This window comes from Acanthisitta chloris, unplaced genomic scaffold (assembly GCF_000695815.1).
Source record: "Acanthisitta chloris isolate BGI_N310 unplaced genomic scaffold, ASM69581v1 scaffold17612, whole genome shotgun sequence".
NCBI lineage: Eukaryota > Metazoa > Chordata > Aves > Passeriformes > Acanthisittidae > Acanthisitta > Acanthisitta chloris.
In genome coordinates, this window is record NW_008661193.1 from 9,511 (window position 1) to 28,397 (window position 18,887).

Genomic DNA, 18,887 nt, shown 5'->3' on the forward strand with positions numbered 1-18,887 from the left:
TTTTCTTCTATAGCCAGAAGAAACTCCACTCAGAATTTCTGTGTAAATTTGCCATCTATGCCCCACACACCACTCCTTTTTTTCCAGCAGCACAGGAGGAATGAGTGCTCAAACGTGCCACAGAACGCTCAAGTTTGCTTTAGCACTGTCAGGTGCCTCTTCTTTTCCCAACTCACGTCTAGGTATCTTGTATGGGGAGAATAACTAGAGGACTGATAGATATGGCAGAAATTTGAAATCAGCCTTTTCCACTTTAAGCTATAAGGGGAAAGCTCTTATATTGCTTTATTAAGTGCTTGGGCTATGTAAAAATTTAAGAGTCCTTAATGTTAAATTATTGCTGTCTGTTTGGGTTCAGTCGTGTATAACCAATGGCATGATGAATGATGACTTGGGCAACCTGCAAATTCAAATTTATAATGATTTTTGTGTCAACAGCATAGACAGTATCTTGTCAGCAAAATAAAGTGAAGTACAACTTTAAATTTATTGCATGCAGAAAGTACTGCAAGTGAGTATGGAAAATGGTAAAAATTGTTTCCCTAGTTAGCAAGGAAATGTTGTACTGCTCATTATTTGGTAATCGACCTTTTCCCCTTTTGTTAAATCTTGTTAAATATTGATATAAAGGCTTGGGAGAGGGGGAATAAGAGAATTTGGTGTGTCAGGCTAAACTTTTTTTCATGCGCTGGTGCACTCATTTTCTTACTGTTGCAGTTTAAACACGGGTTTCTGTTCCCCTCACTTGCCTCATTTCCTAGCAGTTGCTGCAGTTGCCAGTGGTAGCTTTCCCACCAGCTCTGCTCCTGCATCCCTTGATGTAGCTGAACTAATGATCCAAGGTTGCTATTCCTTCTCCAGATCCCCTTTGTTCTCCTCCAGAGAGAAAAATCAGGATGATTTTGAGGGAGGATCAGAATGAGAGAAGTGCTACTGAAAGAGAGGAACTGAAGCCTGAAATTGCTTGGAGTGGTAATGGCCAGGTACCAGCAGGAAAGGACCACCACTGTCTCCTTGCCAAGGAGGACAGTGGTTCCTCCACTGCTGTGTCACAACAGCAGGAGGGCACGGAGTGAGGAGGTCTTGTTTGTTTGCTTCCCTGTGTGACTGCAGCAGCCTCTCACAGCAGCAGTTCTGGTGCCAGAGCAGGTGAAGCACCGGGGATAAGTTCTAGGCTCTTGAACCTTGTGGAAGACTTGAAGCTCTGGCTGGTGCCTGCAAAATAGTGATGGGCTGGGCTGGGCAACATGTGCTGTCTCTTCTTTGCCGGACTCTGGAGAAGCATGCAGTCAGCAGCTTGTTTTAGGTTATAACCAAACACTTAGCACCGTGAGGTTTGTGGGAATTGATTGCTTTGTTTCATAACAAAAAAAAAAGTAACAAAAAACAACCCACATTACTCTTTTTACAACAACAGCAGCAGCAAACCAGTGTTTTGTTTAATTTTCTCTTAAGAGGGAAAGAATGTGAGCAGAAATATTGGCACTTCATGATGCTCTAATACCTATTGTGTGTGGGTGAAATGGCAAGGGGTGGTTACTGTGCCATTGGCACTTCATGATGCTGTAATACCTATTGTGTGTGTGTGAAATGGCAAGGGGTGGTTACTGTGCTCTTCACTGTTCCACATGAGGAACATCTGGAAAGAGCAATGCAAAAGATGACAGCACCTTGAGATAGTGAGCCTGGCAAAGAAGAGATGTTGTACATGTTATCTGTAGTATTACACATAATGGACAAAAGATGTTTCAGGATTCGTCTGAGTGACAGTTTAATGTACTGATTGCTTCTGTCTGACAACACTTCCTGTTCTTTTTCTTCCTTGTTTCTCTAAAGCTCCTTAAAATGATGTAAAATGAGTGTTTTCCATTTCTGTCAGGAGTTTTAAACCCACGTGTTTCTAGCACCACCCGCTGCTTTTAATCCTAATAGGATTTTTAACTGCTTTTGTATGTGCTTTATTTCCCCAGGATCTACTAACGTTTAAAAGAAAACCTTTATTAAGTAAATGGAAGATGGATTTCAGGTATATCCATCCATTTCTTTTGCTGAGTGTGTCTGATGTTTCCTGTGTAGATAGATCTTTTGGCTTCTGTTTAGTCTTAATGAGGAAACTGCTAAGTTGCTTTAAAACTTAGAAAGTGAGCAGTGAGTATTTTACGCAGTTGGCATTTTAATTCTGTGATAAAGTCCTTATGCAAGTGATAGAACTGCACAGTAATGAGAGGTCTGTCTTTAACAGGCTTTGCGCTCTTGTTGTTAACCATCAAAACAGTGAGAAACTACTTTCAGTGGCATTGACTTTTAAAATCTTAAATTTGAGTCTTATGTTTGAATGTTTATTGGGATAAGAAACATTTAGGTGAACAGGTAGCATGAATAGGATAGCCGTGGGCTTCCAAGGTATCCTGAATGGCAACAAAGAGATGTCTGAAGCAAGAGAATAAATCTGAAATGATTGTCAGCCTGGATGTTTCAGGTGCAGATAGTGATGCCCAGGATTTATTTCTTTTTTCAGAGTATACAGCTTGTGAAGTATCCAGTGAGTGATCTTGCCAGGAGTGCTCAGGCATTTGTCACGGACTCTGACTGCTCTGCCAAGTTGTGACTCCTCTTGCTTCTCTCTGTCTGGTGGGAGCTGGCTTTTTACCCAGCTGGGGGAGGTTGTTGAGCCCTCACCACTCTTCTTTAGGTGCCACTACAACAAAGGTAATTTGTAGCAGTGGGGCAGTGGCTGCTAATTGCCTGTAGGGCAATAAAGAGGAAGCTTTGTGATGGAAACGATTTAGCTTTGTTGCAGTAATTAGATGAAAAGGTGAAATATAGAAGGGTTTTTTATTGCCTTTTCTAGTCTTCTTTTTCTGCTTGGATTAAAACAAGTGCAAGCTTGACACTGGTAGGTTGTAGGTCACGTTCCAGGCTCTCTGCCTGCCTTGTGTGATTTCAGCAGTCTTGTGTGACCTCTAAAATGGGTCATGGATTGCTCAGTGAGGGAGTAAGAAGGATTCAGTGTCACAGCAAGGGAGCAGAGGATGAAGTGAGTGAGTCATCCCCATTGTGTACTACAGCTGCCTCTCCCGCTCCTCTGTCTTTGGCATTGTGGCATGGTGTCACTGTGCAGTGCCAGAGATGGCAGTGCTGTTCTGTGTGCTGAGAGGTGTCAAGTCATCTCCTCCTTGCTCTGTGCAATCTCCTTGGGGTCAAGGAGCTCTGTTCCTGCTATTCATGTATGCTTCTGGAGAATGAGGTCCTGCCCAAGATGAATAAAACATGAAATAACTTAATCTTTCCTTCGCATTTTCATCCTTTGTTATTTTAATAGAGAAAATGGTAGCAGTCAGCTTAGCCTTAGCATGTGGAGATGAGCATCACTGATGTATAAGAAATGTCCTCTAGAGATCAGAAGGCAGAGAGAATGGAATGAATCATCAATATCCTGCAGAGAATTGAGATACAAGCAGCAGGGAAGAATGAAAGATAGAAGACCTATTCTTATAAACAGATTTTAGTAAACACCTAAGTTGCACAATCTCCTATTACAGATCAGTAGGTAAAGAGGAAACTTTGTTGAAGTAAACCTGCTTTTACAAAGCATTACAGAGTTAGGTCTGGTTTGGTTCTTTGGAGCAGGGTTTGGTATTTTTGGGGGAGGTTTTTTAATGGAATTACTTTTTTCTGGTGGAAAGTTGTTCTCCCAGAATATTTTGACTGCCTTTTTTTATCAAGTGTCTACAGGCTGTTTTACAGCAAGTCCTTTTCCAGAGCACGTTTTGAAATTAGCCTTCACTTATGCTGCCCTGACTGGAGAACCAGGCTTTCAGTTCAGAGTGTTTCTAGATAGAAGCACACACACACACAAAAAGATTGGGACGAACAGACAGGTTGCATTCTGGTTTTGATTCACAGACACTTAAAGCTGTTAATCATAGAATCATTTAGATTGGAAAGGGCCTTTAAGAACATTGAATCCAAATGCTAGCCCAGCACTGCCAAGTCCACCACTACATCATGTCCCCAGGTGCCACAGGCACACATCTTTTAAATATCTCCAGGGATGGCAACTCAACCATTTCCCTGAACAGCCTCTTCCAATGCCTGACTGCCTATTTGGACATTAAGAAAAATTTCCTCACCTATCTAAACCTCCCCTGGTGCAACTTGAAGCTGTTTCTTCTCATCCTGTCACTTGTTACCTGGGAGAAGAGATCAACCCCCACCTCACTACAACTTCCTTTCAGGTAGTTGTAGACTGGTAAGGTCACCCCTGAGTCTCCTTTTCTCCAGGCTAAACACCCCCAGTGCTCTCAGCTTCTCCCCATTAGACTTGTGCTCCAGACCCTCCACCAGCTTTGTTGCCCTTCTCTGGACGCAGTCCAGCACCTCAATGTCTTGTAGTGAGGGGCTCAAAAGTGAACACAGGATTGGAGGTGCAGCCTCATCAGTGCCAAGTACAGATTTAAATAACTACTAAAACCGTTCTTTGTTTCTTACTTGTTTGTCATGGACAGAACCTGTAGAGATCTGATTTATTCCAGAAACACTAAACCATAAGTTTACCACTACTGCCTGTACTGTGGTCTGTATATGGTGATGTGGTATATTACTGCCTACTTTCTTTGTCAGCTGGCAGCATTCAATCTAGCATTTTACATACTAGACAGAAATAATGTCATGTTTTCCAGTATTGCAGCTAAAGCAAACTTCTAAAGCAATTTTCTTGTAACTTCGAATATCTTGCTTGTTATTGTTTTGATTAGTGTGGTATGCAATGTTTTAAATTTACTTTAAATGTCTTAAAAAGCAGCATGTTTGTTTCTCCTCTGGTCCCACACAAAAACCAAGGAATGGGATTTTTTTTTTCCCGACTTACTCACAGGTGGACACAAGCTGTTTGTGTTCCAGCAGTTCACCTGCACATGACTGCAGCCACCATGCAAGTCAGCCAGAAAGACTTCGAAAAGGCTCAAGAACAACTGAAGCTTTTGAAAAAGGATCCTGGGAATGAAACTAAGTTGAAGCTTTATGGTCTGTTTAAGCAGGTAGGCTTGATTTATTTTGTTTTGTAAGGAGCATCTATAATCTGAGGGGATGGAGCTGTAAAACACTTACTTGAAACAGAGACTGTTCAAATGTATTGTGTCTTAACTAGCTCTTCATTTCAAGTGCTGAAATTCTGTTCTTGAAATGCCAGCCCCTCAAACTCTACCTGAATTATGAGGGAAGCCAAACCTGTCTTTTCTTATAAATCATGCTTTGAATAGAAACCTTTATTCAAAGAAATAGAGACAAATTACATCCATTGTGTGATGCCTTCCCTATAATATAGCATATATTGATTCAGCTTTGGAAAACAGCTTATACCTGCCTAGGAAGAAAGAGTATGCTGCATGATTCCTCTTAACTTTGTTGTATCTACAGTCAGCTGGGCCTATAATATAATGGTGTTGACATGTTCTTTTTTTATTTTTCTTTTGGTATGGTCATTGTAGGTTTTGTTTGGGTTGGTTGGTTTCTTTGTTTTAAATTCAAGAAACTGTTTCTCCTCACTTTGAGTGAAGGTTGTTCTTCACCACAGCATGGAAGGAGACCTTTGTAGAAATAACTAGAAGTCCATAGCAGGATTTGTATTGGTATTTGGGCAAGTATTTGTCAATCAAGGTTGACTGCAGGGTCAGTACAGCCTGTGGATTGTTATATTGAAGAAAGTAGCTCCTGTAAATAAAAACTTAAAGACCCCTGACAGTTCCAGGTTACTTTACTAATTAATAATAGTGAGCTCATAAAGCTATTCTCTCTTTCCTGCCTCCCACTTGAAATATTTCTCTCTGATAGTGTGTATTTCTTCAGGAATACTCATAGAATACTGCAGGAGAGCTCAGACTCTTGCAGTTCAGCTGGTCCAGCACCCTTGCTCAGAGTAGGGCCAACCTTGAAATTAGATCCAACTTAATAGATCCTGTTCAATGGTCTTGTCACACAGCTAACAAGTCTTTAGCATTCCATTTTAAGGAAAGGTAAACCTTGTGGTTTGAGATAAGAACAGTTTGCTAGTTGAAATAAAGCATAATAATGCTAACAGTTTTTGAGGTAGGAGAACTTAGCATACACAGGTGTTTTGGAAACCAGTGTCTCATACTGGTTAGGTGCTTCTGAAAGCTAGGCATTAGAAAATAGCAGACACTGAAGACTTCATGGTATGTTAACTGTCTGAATATTGTCCAACCATTAGGTATTCCCTCTGTCTCTGAGTTAAATTCTGTATCCTGATCAGATAAATATTCCAAACAGTCATCATCTTTTCTACCAAGGCATCTGAAATTTAATCAAGAGTTTAAATGAGTTTGTTTCACTTTTTTTTTCAGGCTACTGAAGGTCCCTGCAATGCTCCAAAACCAGGTATGCTGGACTTTGTCAAGAAAGCTAAGTGGGATGCATGGAATTCTCTTGGCAATTTGTCACAGGTGACAAGACCTAAAATTTCACTTAGATGCTTTGTAGATTACCTTGAAGTGCCTGGTCTGTAAGTGAATGACTGATGTCTAAAAATACTACATGCTACTTGAGTGACTCTGCTTCAGCCATCATAATGTTTTGCACTGAATTCCTCAATCATCTCACTGCTTCAATGTTTTTTTTAGTGTGAAAACCTAGTTCTACATTATTACTACCAGCTTGTATCAGTGTAAGAGATCTTACACGTGGTGATTTCCAATAAAAATAGTGGTTTTCACATTATGATCTATTCTGTTGTTCTCTTTAAGAAAGATGGACTGAGCTTCTCCGTTCTTGCACCAAAACCCAAATCTCTAAATCCAACATATTGATAGCTTTATCATTTTTAAAAGTCAGTCTCTTATGCTGTTGACTAAAAGACCAGGAAAAAAACGGTATATTGAGAGCCTCTCTTTATTCTTTCTTTCTTTCTTGGTATATCTTGACATCTTTAATGCCTTTCATAACCTTTAGAGAAGTCAAGTGAAGCAAGCAGAAAGAATAAAGATGCAGAGATAAATAAGCCTTCCTTTTTCATGCAGACTGTAGTAGGTCTGACATTGCATATAGCTGCCACAGTTTCTTCAGCTGCAATTAAGTGAAGGCAGCAAGGTTTTCAAATGAGCTGTGTCACTGCTGCATTGGGCCTGCTGTTCAGGAGTATTTGCTGAGATTGGGTGTGTTTTGATCTTTGTTTAGCTTGTGGGCTTTTTGGGTTATTTTTGAGATGGCTCTACAGCTTTTGGGAATAGTCAAGAAGCACTTAAGGAAAAGAATCTGCTCTTGAAGTTAGAGTGGAGAGTGGATAGACAATTTAATATGATACAGATTATGGATTATAAAATTGCTCAAGGTATATTATCCTTTCAAGAAAACAGGTTTTAACAACCAAGAACTTAAAATTCCTTTAAATCACTGTTTATTATAGAAATAGGGAGACAGGATTCTTTAGGCTTTTGTGTGCCATGTTAGAGCTGAATGGAACTAGTGTCTTCAAGCAATTTTAAAATGCCATAAGACGCATTTCAACACTCCTATTTTCCGTAACACATACTCTAAAATAAAAACTTTTGTTGGAGAAATGTTCAACTGGAAAGGAGAAACAAAGGATCCATAGAAATGTGTAAATGCTGGGAATATGACAAAGGTCTCTCTGATAATCTTAGGCATGGATGGGGGCACTTCTCCCGCAAAATAAATGTCATCATCCCAGCATCTATGCACTTATATTTTGTGGATCTATGGCTGCTGCTTTCTAGATGACTTTAAGCACATTCTGCGGTCTTTAAATATGTTTCCTTTCTCATCCTCCTAATTAGAATGGTTTGCAATTGAGATTTTTTTTCTTTTGTCCTAAAGCACAGTCACCTTCCCCCCACTCCCCAGGTACCCATTTTATTAATACTGTATCTGATTTCCATTTCGGCCTTTCATAAACTTGTATATTTTCTTTTTTTCTCTTTTTTTTTTTCTTTTTTTCTCTCTCCTTTTCCTTGCCTTGCCTTGTCCTTGCCCTTGCCTTGCCCTTGTCATTTCCTTTCTACAGAATGATGCCAGACAGAAATATGCTGAACTTGTCTCAAGCCTGGTCTCTGCAGAATCTGCTAGCCAGAAGACAGATGCTTCTCCAAAAGAGGGCAGACATGATGGCTATGAAACATTAATAGTTACCACCAAAAACAATATCACAAAGATAATGTTTAACCGACCTGACAGGAAAAATGCCATCAACCATCAGGTAAAGAAATTAACTTGGGAGAATTAATGATTTCTTTCTTTCCTGGGTAAACTACTGAAATTTTAAAAGAATCCTTGCTACAGGTTTAGCAGAACTGACTGAAGCATGGTGGTCTGAATTTTATGAGGTGTTAGTATGTTGCTCCAGTGATAACCTGAGGAGTAAACATCCAGTACAAAACTAAATAATTCAGCTAAAATTCTACAGATTGGACTTTTTTGCCTCATTTTTTCTTTCAAGCTTAATAGAGAATTATGGTCTGCTCTAAACCAAAACAGCTGAAATAATTCTACAGATTGGACTTTTTTGCGTCATTTTTTCTTTCAAACTTAATAGAGGATTATGGTCTGCTCTAAACCAAAACAGCAAACTGCAGGAAGACTAGTCTGTTTTGTGGGTACAAGATTTGACTGTAACCCTATGTATAATGAAGCAATTTTGCTGCCTACTTTGGCTCAGCATGTATGTCTAGGTAATCTTCCATTTCCCTTAGCTGTCTTCATGAGTAAGTCCTGTTGGAAGCATCATGATCATCCTGGGTCACAGCTGCAAAGGTCTTCACATCACTGCTGCTAATTCTTTAGTATGTTATTCTGCCCACTTTAACTGTTTCTCACGTTTAAGGATCAGCTGTTTCCAGTCAGTGTTTGTTTTCCAAAGGACCTAATTTTGGCCTTTAGATTTGCACTGGAATATTTGAATTTTAATATTGCAAGCATTTGTCTTTATGGTCAGAAGTACCTCACATGTAACACTGAACCTTGTGTGCATGCAGAATTTTTCAGTACTGAAAAGAAGCATAATTGATCTGTCTCTCAAGTTCCTTCTTGTCAGTGCCAATCTCATTTTAAAGTTTTTTTGCAGCATCAAATGTGTATTTACAGAATTTTTCAATACTGAAAAGAACCATAATTGATCTGTCTCTTATGTTCCTTCTTGTCGCTGCCAATCTCATTTTAAGGTTTTTTTGCAGCATCAAATGTGTATTTTGTTGATTTTCCTTTTATGCAGATGTACAGAGAAATTATCAAAGCACTTGAAGAAGCTGGAAAAAATGATTCTACCATAGCAGTTATTACTGGTATGTTTTATATTATACCAAAGTGTAGCACTGACATGAACTATTTACCTGTATTTAGACTAAGATAGAATTGTATAAGTGAGGAAATTTTTTCCTTTATTACAGACCAAAGATTTTCTAGAGTGTTTTGGCAAATTTTCGTCAAGGAGGTGTTTCAAGTTCTTTAGCAAGCTTGCTGCTAAAACAAACCATCTTTCTTATATGAGAGGATGGACATGGGACACTCCTAAGTTAAAACAAACCATCTTTCTTAGAAGAGAGGATGGACATGGGACACTCCTAAGAGCTTTATTACTTTTGAGTAGATAATATATTTTCTCTGCAGCATCTTCATAACTGCTTATGATGTTCGTTGGTATGGATTTAGTCAATTTTCTCTACCTCTGTGGTACACTGGAACACACTAAAAACAGGCCTCTGAAATCCTGCAGTGGCACAGCCAGTAGAAAGTTTACACTGCATATTTACTGATGATCATGAGAAAAAAATTGATATTTTATGTTGATTTTTATTTTTTATTTTTTTTTTTTTTTTTAAATGTGGGAAAGGATTGGCCAGGTAATCTGCAACCTGGCCCAGCAGTATACACCCCAGTCACCAGATGTGTGCAGCTGGATGACTGCAGCAGTAGCATTGAAAGGGCAGCCCAAACCCATGCTGCCTGTGAAGTCTAGGTCCTCTGGGGACACCTCCTTTGGGTTCTCTAGAGGACCCTTTGGTCTGTCTCTTGCACAGACCGAACGGCACAGTGGCAGGGACAGGTGGGAGGGACAGAGAGGTGGAGGGCAGGCATTGTCTATCTCTGCTATCCTCATTACTTGTCTGTTTAGGAAAGTAGCCAAAACTTGAGCTTTGGCTGGCAGCTAGGTAGTATGGATGCAAGGTGAATTTGGGCTTAAGCTCATTTACTTGTTTCCTTCTGCAGTAATTGGATGCATATTCTTTTCCACTGTGTGCTTTACCAATACTGTGTTCCCATTGCCAGGCTGCTGGATTTCCTCTCAGTGGCGATGGCTGGGCACAACAGCCCTTACAAAATAAGAGGGGTGGTTCACACAGCTGGAATGTCTAACACATGTATAGCTAGTAGTAAATAGCAAACACCTCTGCACAAACCTTTCTGTTTGGTTTCACGTAGTGAGTAAGAGCACTGCAGTGTAAGGTAATGGATGTGCCAACCAGTGAAAGGTCCCATCCTGTGAATGTCCTCATGGAACATAGCATGATTTAGACAATTAACTCATGCAGTCTGGCTTCTAAGTGCTCCTTGCTTTTTTGGTGGCACCTCAGACTGACTTACAGATTCACTAACAGGTTATCTGTTTCTTACTGAAAAATCCATGTTGCAGTCCAATGATTTCAATGCAGTGCTGACTGTTTTTCAGCAAATTGTCAGTCAGAACTGATTTTTAAACTGCAGATGCCCTTTAAGATAGTCTGTATACCTTGAGAAAATCCCTCCATTTGCTTAATAATGTTTGATACTTAGGATGAAATTCTTTTGTGAGTGTAATAAATGAAAGCTTCTCTTCTTTTACCTACTCAGAAACCATTGGTGCGTTTACTCGTATGTGTTCTCTGCAGGAAATGGAGACTACTATAGTAGCGGAAATGATCTGAATAATTTTGCCAACGTCCAACCTGGTGAAATGGAGAAGATGGCAAAAGATGGAGCAGTATTACTCAAGTAGAACATCTTGGTTTCATATATGCATAAGTTACTGTAATGGGTAAAATGTAATTTGCAGGCGTTGTTAGAAAACAGTGGGACCTATTACACTATGATTCATCCATTTGGATCACTGTGTCTAAGGGCTCACTATGTGCATAAACACAGTGATCATGTGGGAGGAAGTAGTATTAATTGTATGAAATAAATGAGATTAATGTTAGAAGTCTTTTTAAGTACAGTGATGCTAAGGACTTGATTTTATTTTTTAGTCCCCAAAGTACATGCTGACATCATGGCAAAACCATTGTTTTAATTGTGCATGAAAAAAATTGGGGGGTTTTGATATCAAACAGTGTCTACAGTAGCAGGATATTCCAACATACCTTCACTGTCAGACTTCTTTGAATAGACCAGGTGTAATGAACTTGTTCAAAATTGCTCAGGAATTCTGAGATCTTTGTTCCATATTTGTCTGAATTTACCTGCTAAACTGATGTATTTCTTAAGACCAAGGAGATCAGGGGTATCATCTGACACAGGGGCTGAAATGGCTTTTTTGGGGGCAAACATGTTTGTTTCTTCCCTGCGTAAGCAGATTTTGCCTTCTCTTTTATTTCTGTATGTAATGATGGCATCTGAGAGATGCTTTCAAGTTGGATTGTTTCCTCAGGCACTTGCAATTGATGAAAAAGCTAAAATACACAGAAACCCAATGTTTTTGATTTATATTTTGAAGATGAACCTCAAGTCAAGTACTCGGTTTTGTAGCTTTTACTTAGGCAAGTTGCCCCTTGAAATGATGCAGTGTGAACCTGTTGTGAAGATGTTCCTCAGTGGTACCTGGCAGGTGTTCCAGCCTGCAGTGTTCTGTAGGGTGTTCAACACAGTGCAGCCTCACATGTGCTTTATGGTCTTTAATCTTGTTCTCGTGGGAAGATTCTACTTGCTGTGCTGCTACTATTGCACAAACTCAGTATTTCATTACAACTCCTGCACAGAAGTGCCAGAGAAGTGGAGTTCTTACAGCACTGCTCACTTTTGGAAAATCTTTCATTTTTGAGAATGTATTTTGCGCTTCTTGGCTGGAGAAGTAGCTGCCAAATGAAACAAGATGCTATTTTCTCAAACCCGTGTAGGAGAGCACGAGGGAATCCTGTATTGTGGTAGCATCACGATTTTGGTGCCTGTTGGGGCTTCACTGCAGAACAGAATCTGTGAAGGAAAGGGCTATCCCATGGGTGGAATTGGGATGGATGTACAGGCAGAAGACTGTTCTGTTTCTTGTAAGCTGTATTCAGTAACTGTAGCTGAAGAGGGAAACACTGGCAGAACTTGAGTGCAGGAACTAGGAAAGCACTGCTGACATGTATGTGCTTGATTCTTAATTGCTAAGGAAATGCAAGTGTTTCAAATTGTTCTTATTTTGTCAGAGTTCACTTGGGAAAAGATCAAAAATACATGCTCCATAGATTCTATCTAGCTCATAGGTTTTGTTATGTAGTATCTAATCAAGTGTTTTGAAAGTTGTTTTTATTGGATGTAAAACACTTGAGGTGTCTCTTACGTTTTCTGTTTTTCCTTCTCTCTAGAGACTTTGTGGGTCACTTTATTGATTTTCCTAAACCACTGATTGCAGTGGTAAATGGCCCAGCCATTGGAATCTGTGTAACAGTCCTTGGGTTGTGTGACGTTGTCTATGCTTCTGACAGGGTAAGTGCATTGCACAGCTTGTCCCAAGGCAGTCTTTAAGCCTCTTTCTGTAGCAAGTATTATTTGGTTTGGGGCAATCTGAGAGAAAAGAACACTTTAGAAAAGTCTAAAGGCTTTTTATATCACATCAAGGAACTCCTACATTAATTACGAGCACAGGGGTGCATCAGCCAATAGTTAACATGTGTGAAATTTCCCTGCTGTAGTTATGGTTGTCAAGTTACTGACTTCAGTTTTGAAGCTCTTTCCTAAGAGTAGCTGATGTGGAATCATGTTTGTAAGGCCCCTTTCAGGTGTGGGAGGGGGAGCAGAAGTTTATTATGGGAATGGGAGTTCCATAACTGGCATTTTATCTAATCCATGTTCCAAGGCGACTTTGGAAGAGTTTTTTATTCAGCTTGAGATTTCTTTTAAGGTAACTTGCCAAGTGCATAACCAAAAGCTATATCAAGGTATAGCACAGAATCCCATCATAGGGCTTATTTTTTTGTGTTCTCTGCTGTTCATTGGTATAAGGTTATTGCACAGATACAGAACTTAATCCAAGGTCTTAATTAATTTTAGGCAAGCATTTGCTTGCAGAACTGTCTGTCATGGGTTGTAGTGTGACTCCTGCTTCAGCACTGTGTCAGATTTCCTCAAAGACCATGCTGGATTTCGTTTGCCACTATGAGACTTTGGAAAATTCAGCTGCAAGGGACCAACTCCTGCGTGCCCCGTTACAGGATCACTTATGGCCATGTCACTCCTGACATATGCTTGTAAAATGTGCATGGTTTATTCAGTCTGTTCTGGTCTGTCTCTTCTGTTACTACTACAGTGTTGGAATCTCCATCTTTCTCCCCTCCCATTGGATCTTTTTTTGCTACAGGGTGAACCTATTGTTTCTTATTCCTGAATTTAAAGAACAGATCATTTTCATCATCCCTTGCAATATTTGTAATTGTGCTTAGGCTGTTAGATTTATCTCAGGTTTACCTTCGCTCTCTGTCTTTTCTATTTTTGAGCTAAGTAGCTGTAAGTTGTTCAGCTTTTCCTCATGTGGCCTGCAGTCACATTCCTGTGGACTCCTTCCAGTTGTTCTGTGTCTCATTAAGCATAGTGGTACAAATTGGATGCATCACTTCAGCTCGTGCCTTATTGATGTGAAGTATCACATGATGTGGAGCAGAAGAACTTCTCCACGTTCTGCAGGCTGTATTTCTCTTTTGACATCCCATGATGTTATTTGATTTGCATACTTGTGATCTGATAAAACACCTGGATCCCTTTCTGTAAACTTGCTAGTAAAGCAGTTGTTCCTATTGTACCTCATATACTACCCTCCAAGTTATTCCTGACAACTTTAACTTGTCTGTATTAAGTAGTAGTATCTTCTTACTCATACCTCACTATTTTAAGACTATTTGCAATTCTAATCACTTCCCCTCAGGATACTATCTCCTTGCAGCCATAAGTTGGTATAGATTTAGCTGAAGTTTAATCCAAATAAGCACTAAATGTTTTGCCCTCTTAATATTGTCCTTCTTTCTTGAATGGCTTGAAATTCATGCTTGAACTTCTTTTTGCTGAGACAGTCTATTTGTACCTTCCTGTCTGCACTGGGAGAGCTTTTGCTTGTGCCCTTGGTAACAGTTCTGGGAGGATTTCTGTAGGGGCTAACCTAGCCTGTCACTTAGGTTATCCTTCATGACAATTTTACTATTAACTTCAAGTTAATTGAAGCTTTCTCAAAGGTGATTGTTGGGTGTTCTTCCCTTTCCAGGATTGTGAACTCCCATGCAGTAAGGTCATTCTCATCCAAATTACTGCTTTATTTCACATTCTCCAGTAGTTTGGCTGGAGTACCTCAGGCATTGACTACCTACTCTAGAAATGGCCAGATTTGCTGTATTCAGGACCCGGGTTTATTCTTAGCTAGGTATTCCCAGAACAGATCATTACCAGCCACACTGATAGGATGTTGCACAGCCCATTCTGACAGCAGGTCAGCATTTGGGTGGTCAGTTAACATTGCTTTCTGCACTGGGTTTTGCTCCAGTTCATGGGACACCAGTTTGTCTCCCAAAATATTTAATCTCACATTGCTTAAGCATGTCTAATACCAGCCTGCATCCTGGCAGGTGTTGTCTAACCTTTTATTACCATGTTCTAAATGTCACTTTCTTGCTAGCAAGTCTATTGATCTGTCTTACCATATGGCCTTCTGTAGTACAGCAAGAGATTCTTTTTTCATTGAAGCTCCACGAAGAAGATTCAAAACCTTCTATTTCAGTGAAAGCAGCTTTTGCACTCTCTCTGTGTCATTTCATGTTTTCAAAAGGAAATAAAGGCAAGCATTTTGTCATTCTTGCTTAAAGTTGATGTGAGTTGTCAAAACAGAATTCTGCTGTTCAGTTCTAGCTTGCAATCATGGTATTATTATGTGTGACCCCATGATGCATTTCTGGCACAGGCTGTTTTTAGATTTGCATAACATTTCAGGAAAGAGGATTCAGTGACTTGAATTTTTCAGGAGTAGTATGAACTTAGTGTGCCTTCAGAAAGGCAGAAATGCTTTTTTCCTCTTAAGTTATTCGGAATCTATATTTATTAACTTTTAGGGCAGATGTACATGAACATCCTTTCAATAAAGTTTTTTTTTTGCGCATTCTCTAAGTTTCTCTAGTTTCTCGTAGTTTCTCTAAGCGCTGTGTTCAAGTAATGTAACTTCATCATTGGGGTTGTTATGACAAAGGAATGGAATTATACAGACAGAGTCATCTCTGGAGTGCACCGAGAGGATGAAGCAGTTTAAAGCCTATTACAGTAACAGTTCAGAGGTATTTTTGGTGAACTCTGTCACAGTGGAAGCCTTAAAATGAAAACTAAATCCTAGTACTTTAATTCTGTGCTCTGTTGTAAGGTTTGCTTCATTTTGTTCTTTTCTTTTCACCCAGGCTACATTTCACAGCCCATTTAGTCAACTTGGACAGAGCCCAGAAGGATGTTCCTCTTACTTGTTTCCAAAAATCATGGGCTTAGCCAAGGTAAGAATGTCTGCACTGTCTGTGAGATCGTCTGACCTGTGTGTGTTGGTATCCTCTGACTGTAAGAGCAAGTGTGGTCTTCTGTCCATAGTCTTTATTTTCTGTGTCTACTCTAGAAATAAGGAAACTAAATAATAGTAATTAAATATATTAAAAAAAAAAAGAGAAATGGAGAGACAACAGAACCTAAATTCTCTTTTCTTAGAACAGCTTTACTCCTTTCTGCTTCCTTTGATATCCCACAGAAAAAAAATATGGATAGTTTTAAATACTTATCTGATATTGCATGCATTAATATAATGTATTTTTGTTGAGCAGGGTTTAAATCTGTAAGGAGCAGAGCAAGTGCTTCATAAACATCCAGGTATCAAGAGTAGTCTGTTCAGTGAGACATAGCCTGCCAGTGCATGTTCTAGAAATCTTGGAGTCACTTCAGAAGTGAACAAACACATTTATGATGAGGTAATTTCAGGTTACAACCTTGGAGCTCTGCTCAAAAAGACATGTACACTGGTAGTGAACAATAGGAACTATAGCCCAGGGGTTGATGCTGGGTGTAATACTTAGTTAACCTCTTCATTATGGCATGGATGATGGGACTGAGTATCCTGCTCGAGCAGGGCTTTGAAGCAGACAGTATCTGGAGGTTCCTTCCAACATCATTTTCTGTGTTCTTTTCAGAGGGCAGAAGTTAATGAGCAAGAGAGTAAAATAAATGTCATATGGAAGTGTGTAGCTTTCTTGTCAGATCACTCAAGCCTTGTGACTTGTTGAATCACACTCTCTACTTTCATTTATCTAGGCAAGTGAGATTTTGCTTTTCAATAAAAAGCTGACTGCAGCAGAAGCCTGTGCCTGGGGACTTGTGACTGAAGTCTTCCCTGACAGCAGTTTTCAGAAGGAAGTTTGGGCAAGATTAGAAGCTTATGCAAGCCTCCCCAAAAATGTCAGTATTTTAAATTTTTCTCTTGTCTTGTAAGCCTGTACCATTCCCAGTCCTCCTGCCAAACCTATCCTGTTACTTGGTTTCACTTCACACTTAATTGAAATTATGTGGATCAATGTATTTTTCTTCAAGCACAGATCTGCCCCTCTGCTCCTGGGAAACAGATACCTCTCTTCTAGTCTGTCTGCATCTAAGACAGTGCACTGTACACAGAGATTCAGTGGCTGAAAAGCCTTAAAAATGAGCTAATTAATCCACTTGCACAGTCTCTGTGAGTGCCTTGGATGCCTTCTCTTAGGTTTTTATTTTGGCAATAGTTAAAGTAGTTTGGTTCTACAACATTCATTTACTGTATGCACTCTGGGTGGTCAGGATGACACTAGATGGCTTTAATTTTTGCTGAATTCAGTCATTCTGCTCACTAGTTTAGGTTTTGTAAGACTGCTTTTGCAAGTCAAAAGTGGTATTATGTTCCACTGGACAGGAGGAAGCACCTGTGCCAGTTGCTGATAATGTGGGCTGCTTTTCCCACTGCAGACAGTTGAATGGGTTTCACTTCTTATGTTCTCTACTCTGATTATGAGCACTTAGTGGACTGCTGTTTTGCTTCCCATGAGCCTCTTCACCTTGTTAGCAGTCTGGGGAATTAAATGCAGCAAGAACTTCCAGCAGAACGTTTGGCTAAAAGCTAAGAGATGCAGTGTTAATACAACTGGCTTGTGATTCCAGTGCATTTTTGGTGCTATTTTCTGAAACTTTAAATAAAGGTACAGAAAACTTCACTTCCTAATGTTCCTCTCTTTCTCCCCCAGTCCTTGGCAGTGTCAAAGCAGCTGTTACGAAGTGTGGACAAGGAGAAGCTCCATGCAGTCAACAGTAAAGAGTGTGAAGTCCTGAAGGAGAGGTGGTTGTCTGACGAATGTATGAATGCTATTGTTAGCTTCTTTCAGAAGAAATCCAGACTCTGATCATCACCACTAGAATAATTCACCTTCTGGCAATAGCCTAATCTGCCTTCATTGTTAATAAACTTTATATTCAAATAATAATTCTTATACCTTTGTGCTGGGTTGAAACTGGTTCATAAAATTAATGCAGCATTATGTGCCTTGGATCCATTATGGATACTTGGATTGAGGAAAAAAGGGTTCATTATTCTGTAGGCATCAGTAATGTTTCCAAATAATACTGAAGCAGATTGTCTTCCAAAAGGAGCAACAGATTCAATAGCACCCTATTTTGGTAGCTCTTCAATAAATATCTTGCGAGTTATTCTTTTTATTCATCTGTATTAATGATACAATAAAGAGAAGTATTTAATTACTGCTGTGCTGATACTTATTCTTTCTGTAAAGCATCCTCAGTGAGAGGGAAAGTAGTTCCTGGGAAGCTTATTAATATAATAGTCTTACAAAAAGGTTTTCATTTGACTTTGTATTCATCTCAAATATGTTTGTTTTGAGCTTTATGGGTCTAATCTTCAATGTATTTTTCTATTAATTGCTTCATATGGCCCCTTTTCTCTGAAAAAGTGTGATGTGTTTGCTTTCCTCAAGGCAAAAAGAAACAGCAGAAACAGTTTCGTTGATCAGTTGATGCCAGCACACTTCTTACAGCAATGGGAGATGAACCATTACTCTCCATGAGTAATGAGAGTAAATCAACACTACCTGTATGGAATGGTTTCAGTTAACTTCTTGAAAACTTGAATCATTGTCTCAGGTCAGTTAGAAAGTTTGCTTCAGAAATTTTATATTCACAAAGCGTTTGTTCCTGGTTAGAATCTGTAGTAATTTAGACACATTTTAGTGTGTCTGGTATTAAGAACAACAGAGAAGTCTGATGAATCTCCAAACAATTTCTATTTACTCCACATAACAAAGTAACAACCTTAGATAATTTCTTCTGAAATACAGTCCCCTATTAATGATATTTATTATGATTAGATTATGAGGATTGCATCAAATGTTCCTGAATGTTCTTTATGTTCCCTTCCAAGGTATCACTGTTGGGTGATGGATGCTAATGAGGAGCTGATATCTATCAGTCAGCCACAAGTGAGTACAGGTGACAAGTGTCACTTGAAGGAGTGCCAGGCTGCCTGCAGGTCACAGCACTGCTGCAGAGGGGTTGCAGTGCAGTGTTTGTCCCTACACAAATCCTCCTGCAGTCCCTAAGCTTAGCACCATAGGCTGTTGTGCTGGTTTGAAAGCAAACCG

General features: G+C 39.6%; 1 protein-coding gene across 1 annotated transcript; it reads left to right on the forward strand.

Annotated features, from left to right (window-relative positions):
* The first annotated feature begins 4,893 nt into the window (after nt 1–4,893).
* On the forward strand, nt 4,894–17,636 carry ECI2 (enoyl-CoA delta isomerase 2). The gene is made up of 9 exons (XM_009070143.1): nt 4,894–5,039; nt 6,363–6,461; nt 8,039–8,230; nt 9,242–9,311; nt 10,896–10,998; nt 12,573–12,693; nt 15,633–15,722; nt 16,525–16,668; nt 17,481–17,636. Exons 1-9 carry the CDS (start codon nt 4,917–4,919, stop codon nt 17,634–17,636), a joined length of 1,098 nt encoding a protein of 365 aa, XP_009068391.1. The 5' UTR covers nt 4,894–4,916.
* The last annotated feature ends 1,251 nt before the right edge of the window (nt 17,637–18,887 follow it).

Bases quoted from the DNA above. Each gene is read 5' to 3' on its own strand.
- ECI2 (XM_009070143.1), top strand. From the start codon at position 4,917: ATGACTGCAGCCACCATGCAAGTCAGCCAGAAAGACTTCGAAAAGGCT. The intron at 6,462-8,038 runs GTGACAAGACCT...TCCTTTCTACAG, and splicing joins CTCTTGGCAATTTGTCACAG to AATGATGCCAGACAGAAATA. The intron at 8,231-9,241 runs GTAAAGAAATTA...CCTTTTATGCAG, and splicing joins AAAATGCCATCAACCATCAG to ATGTACAGAGAAATTATCAA.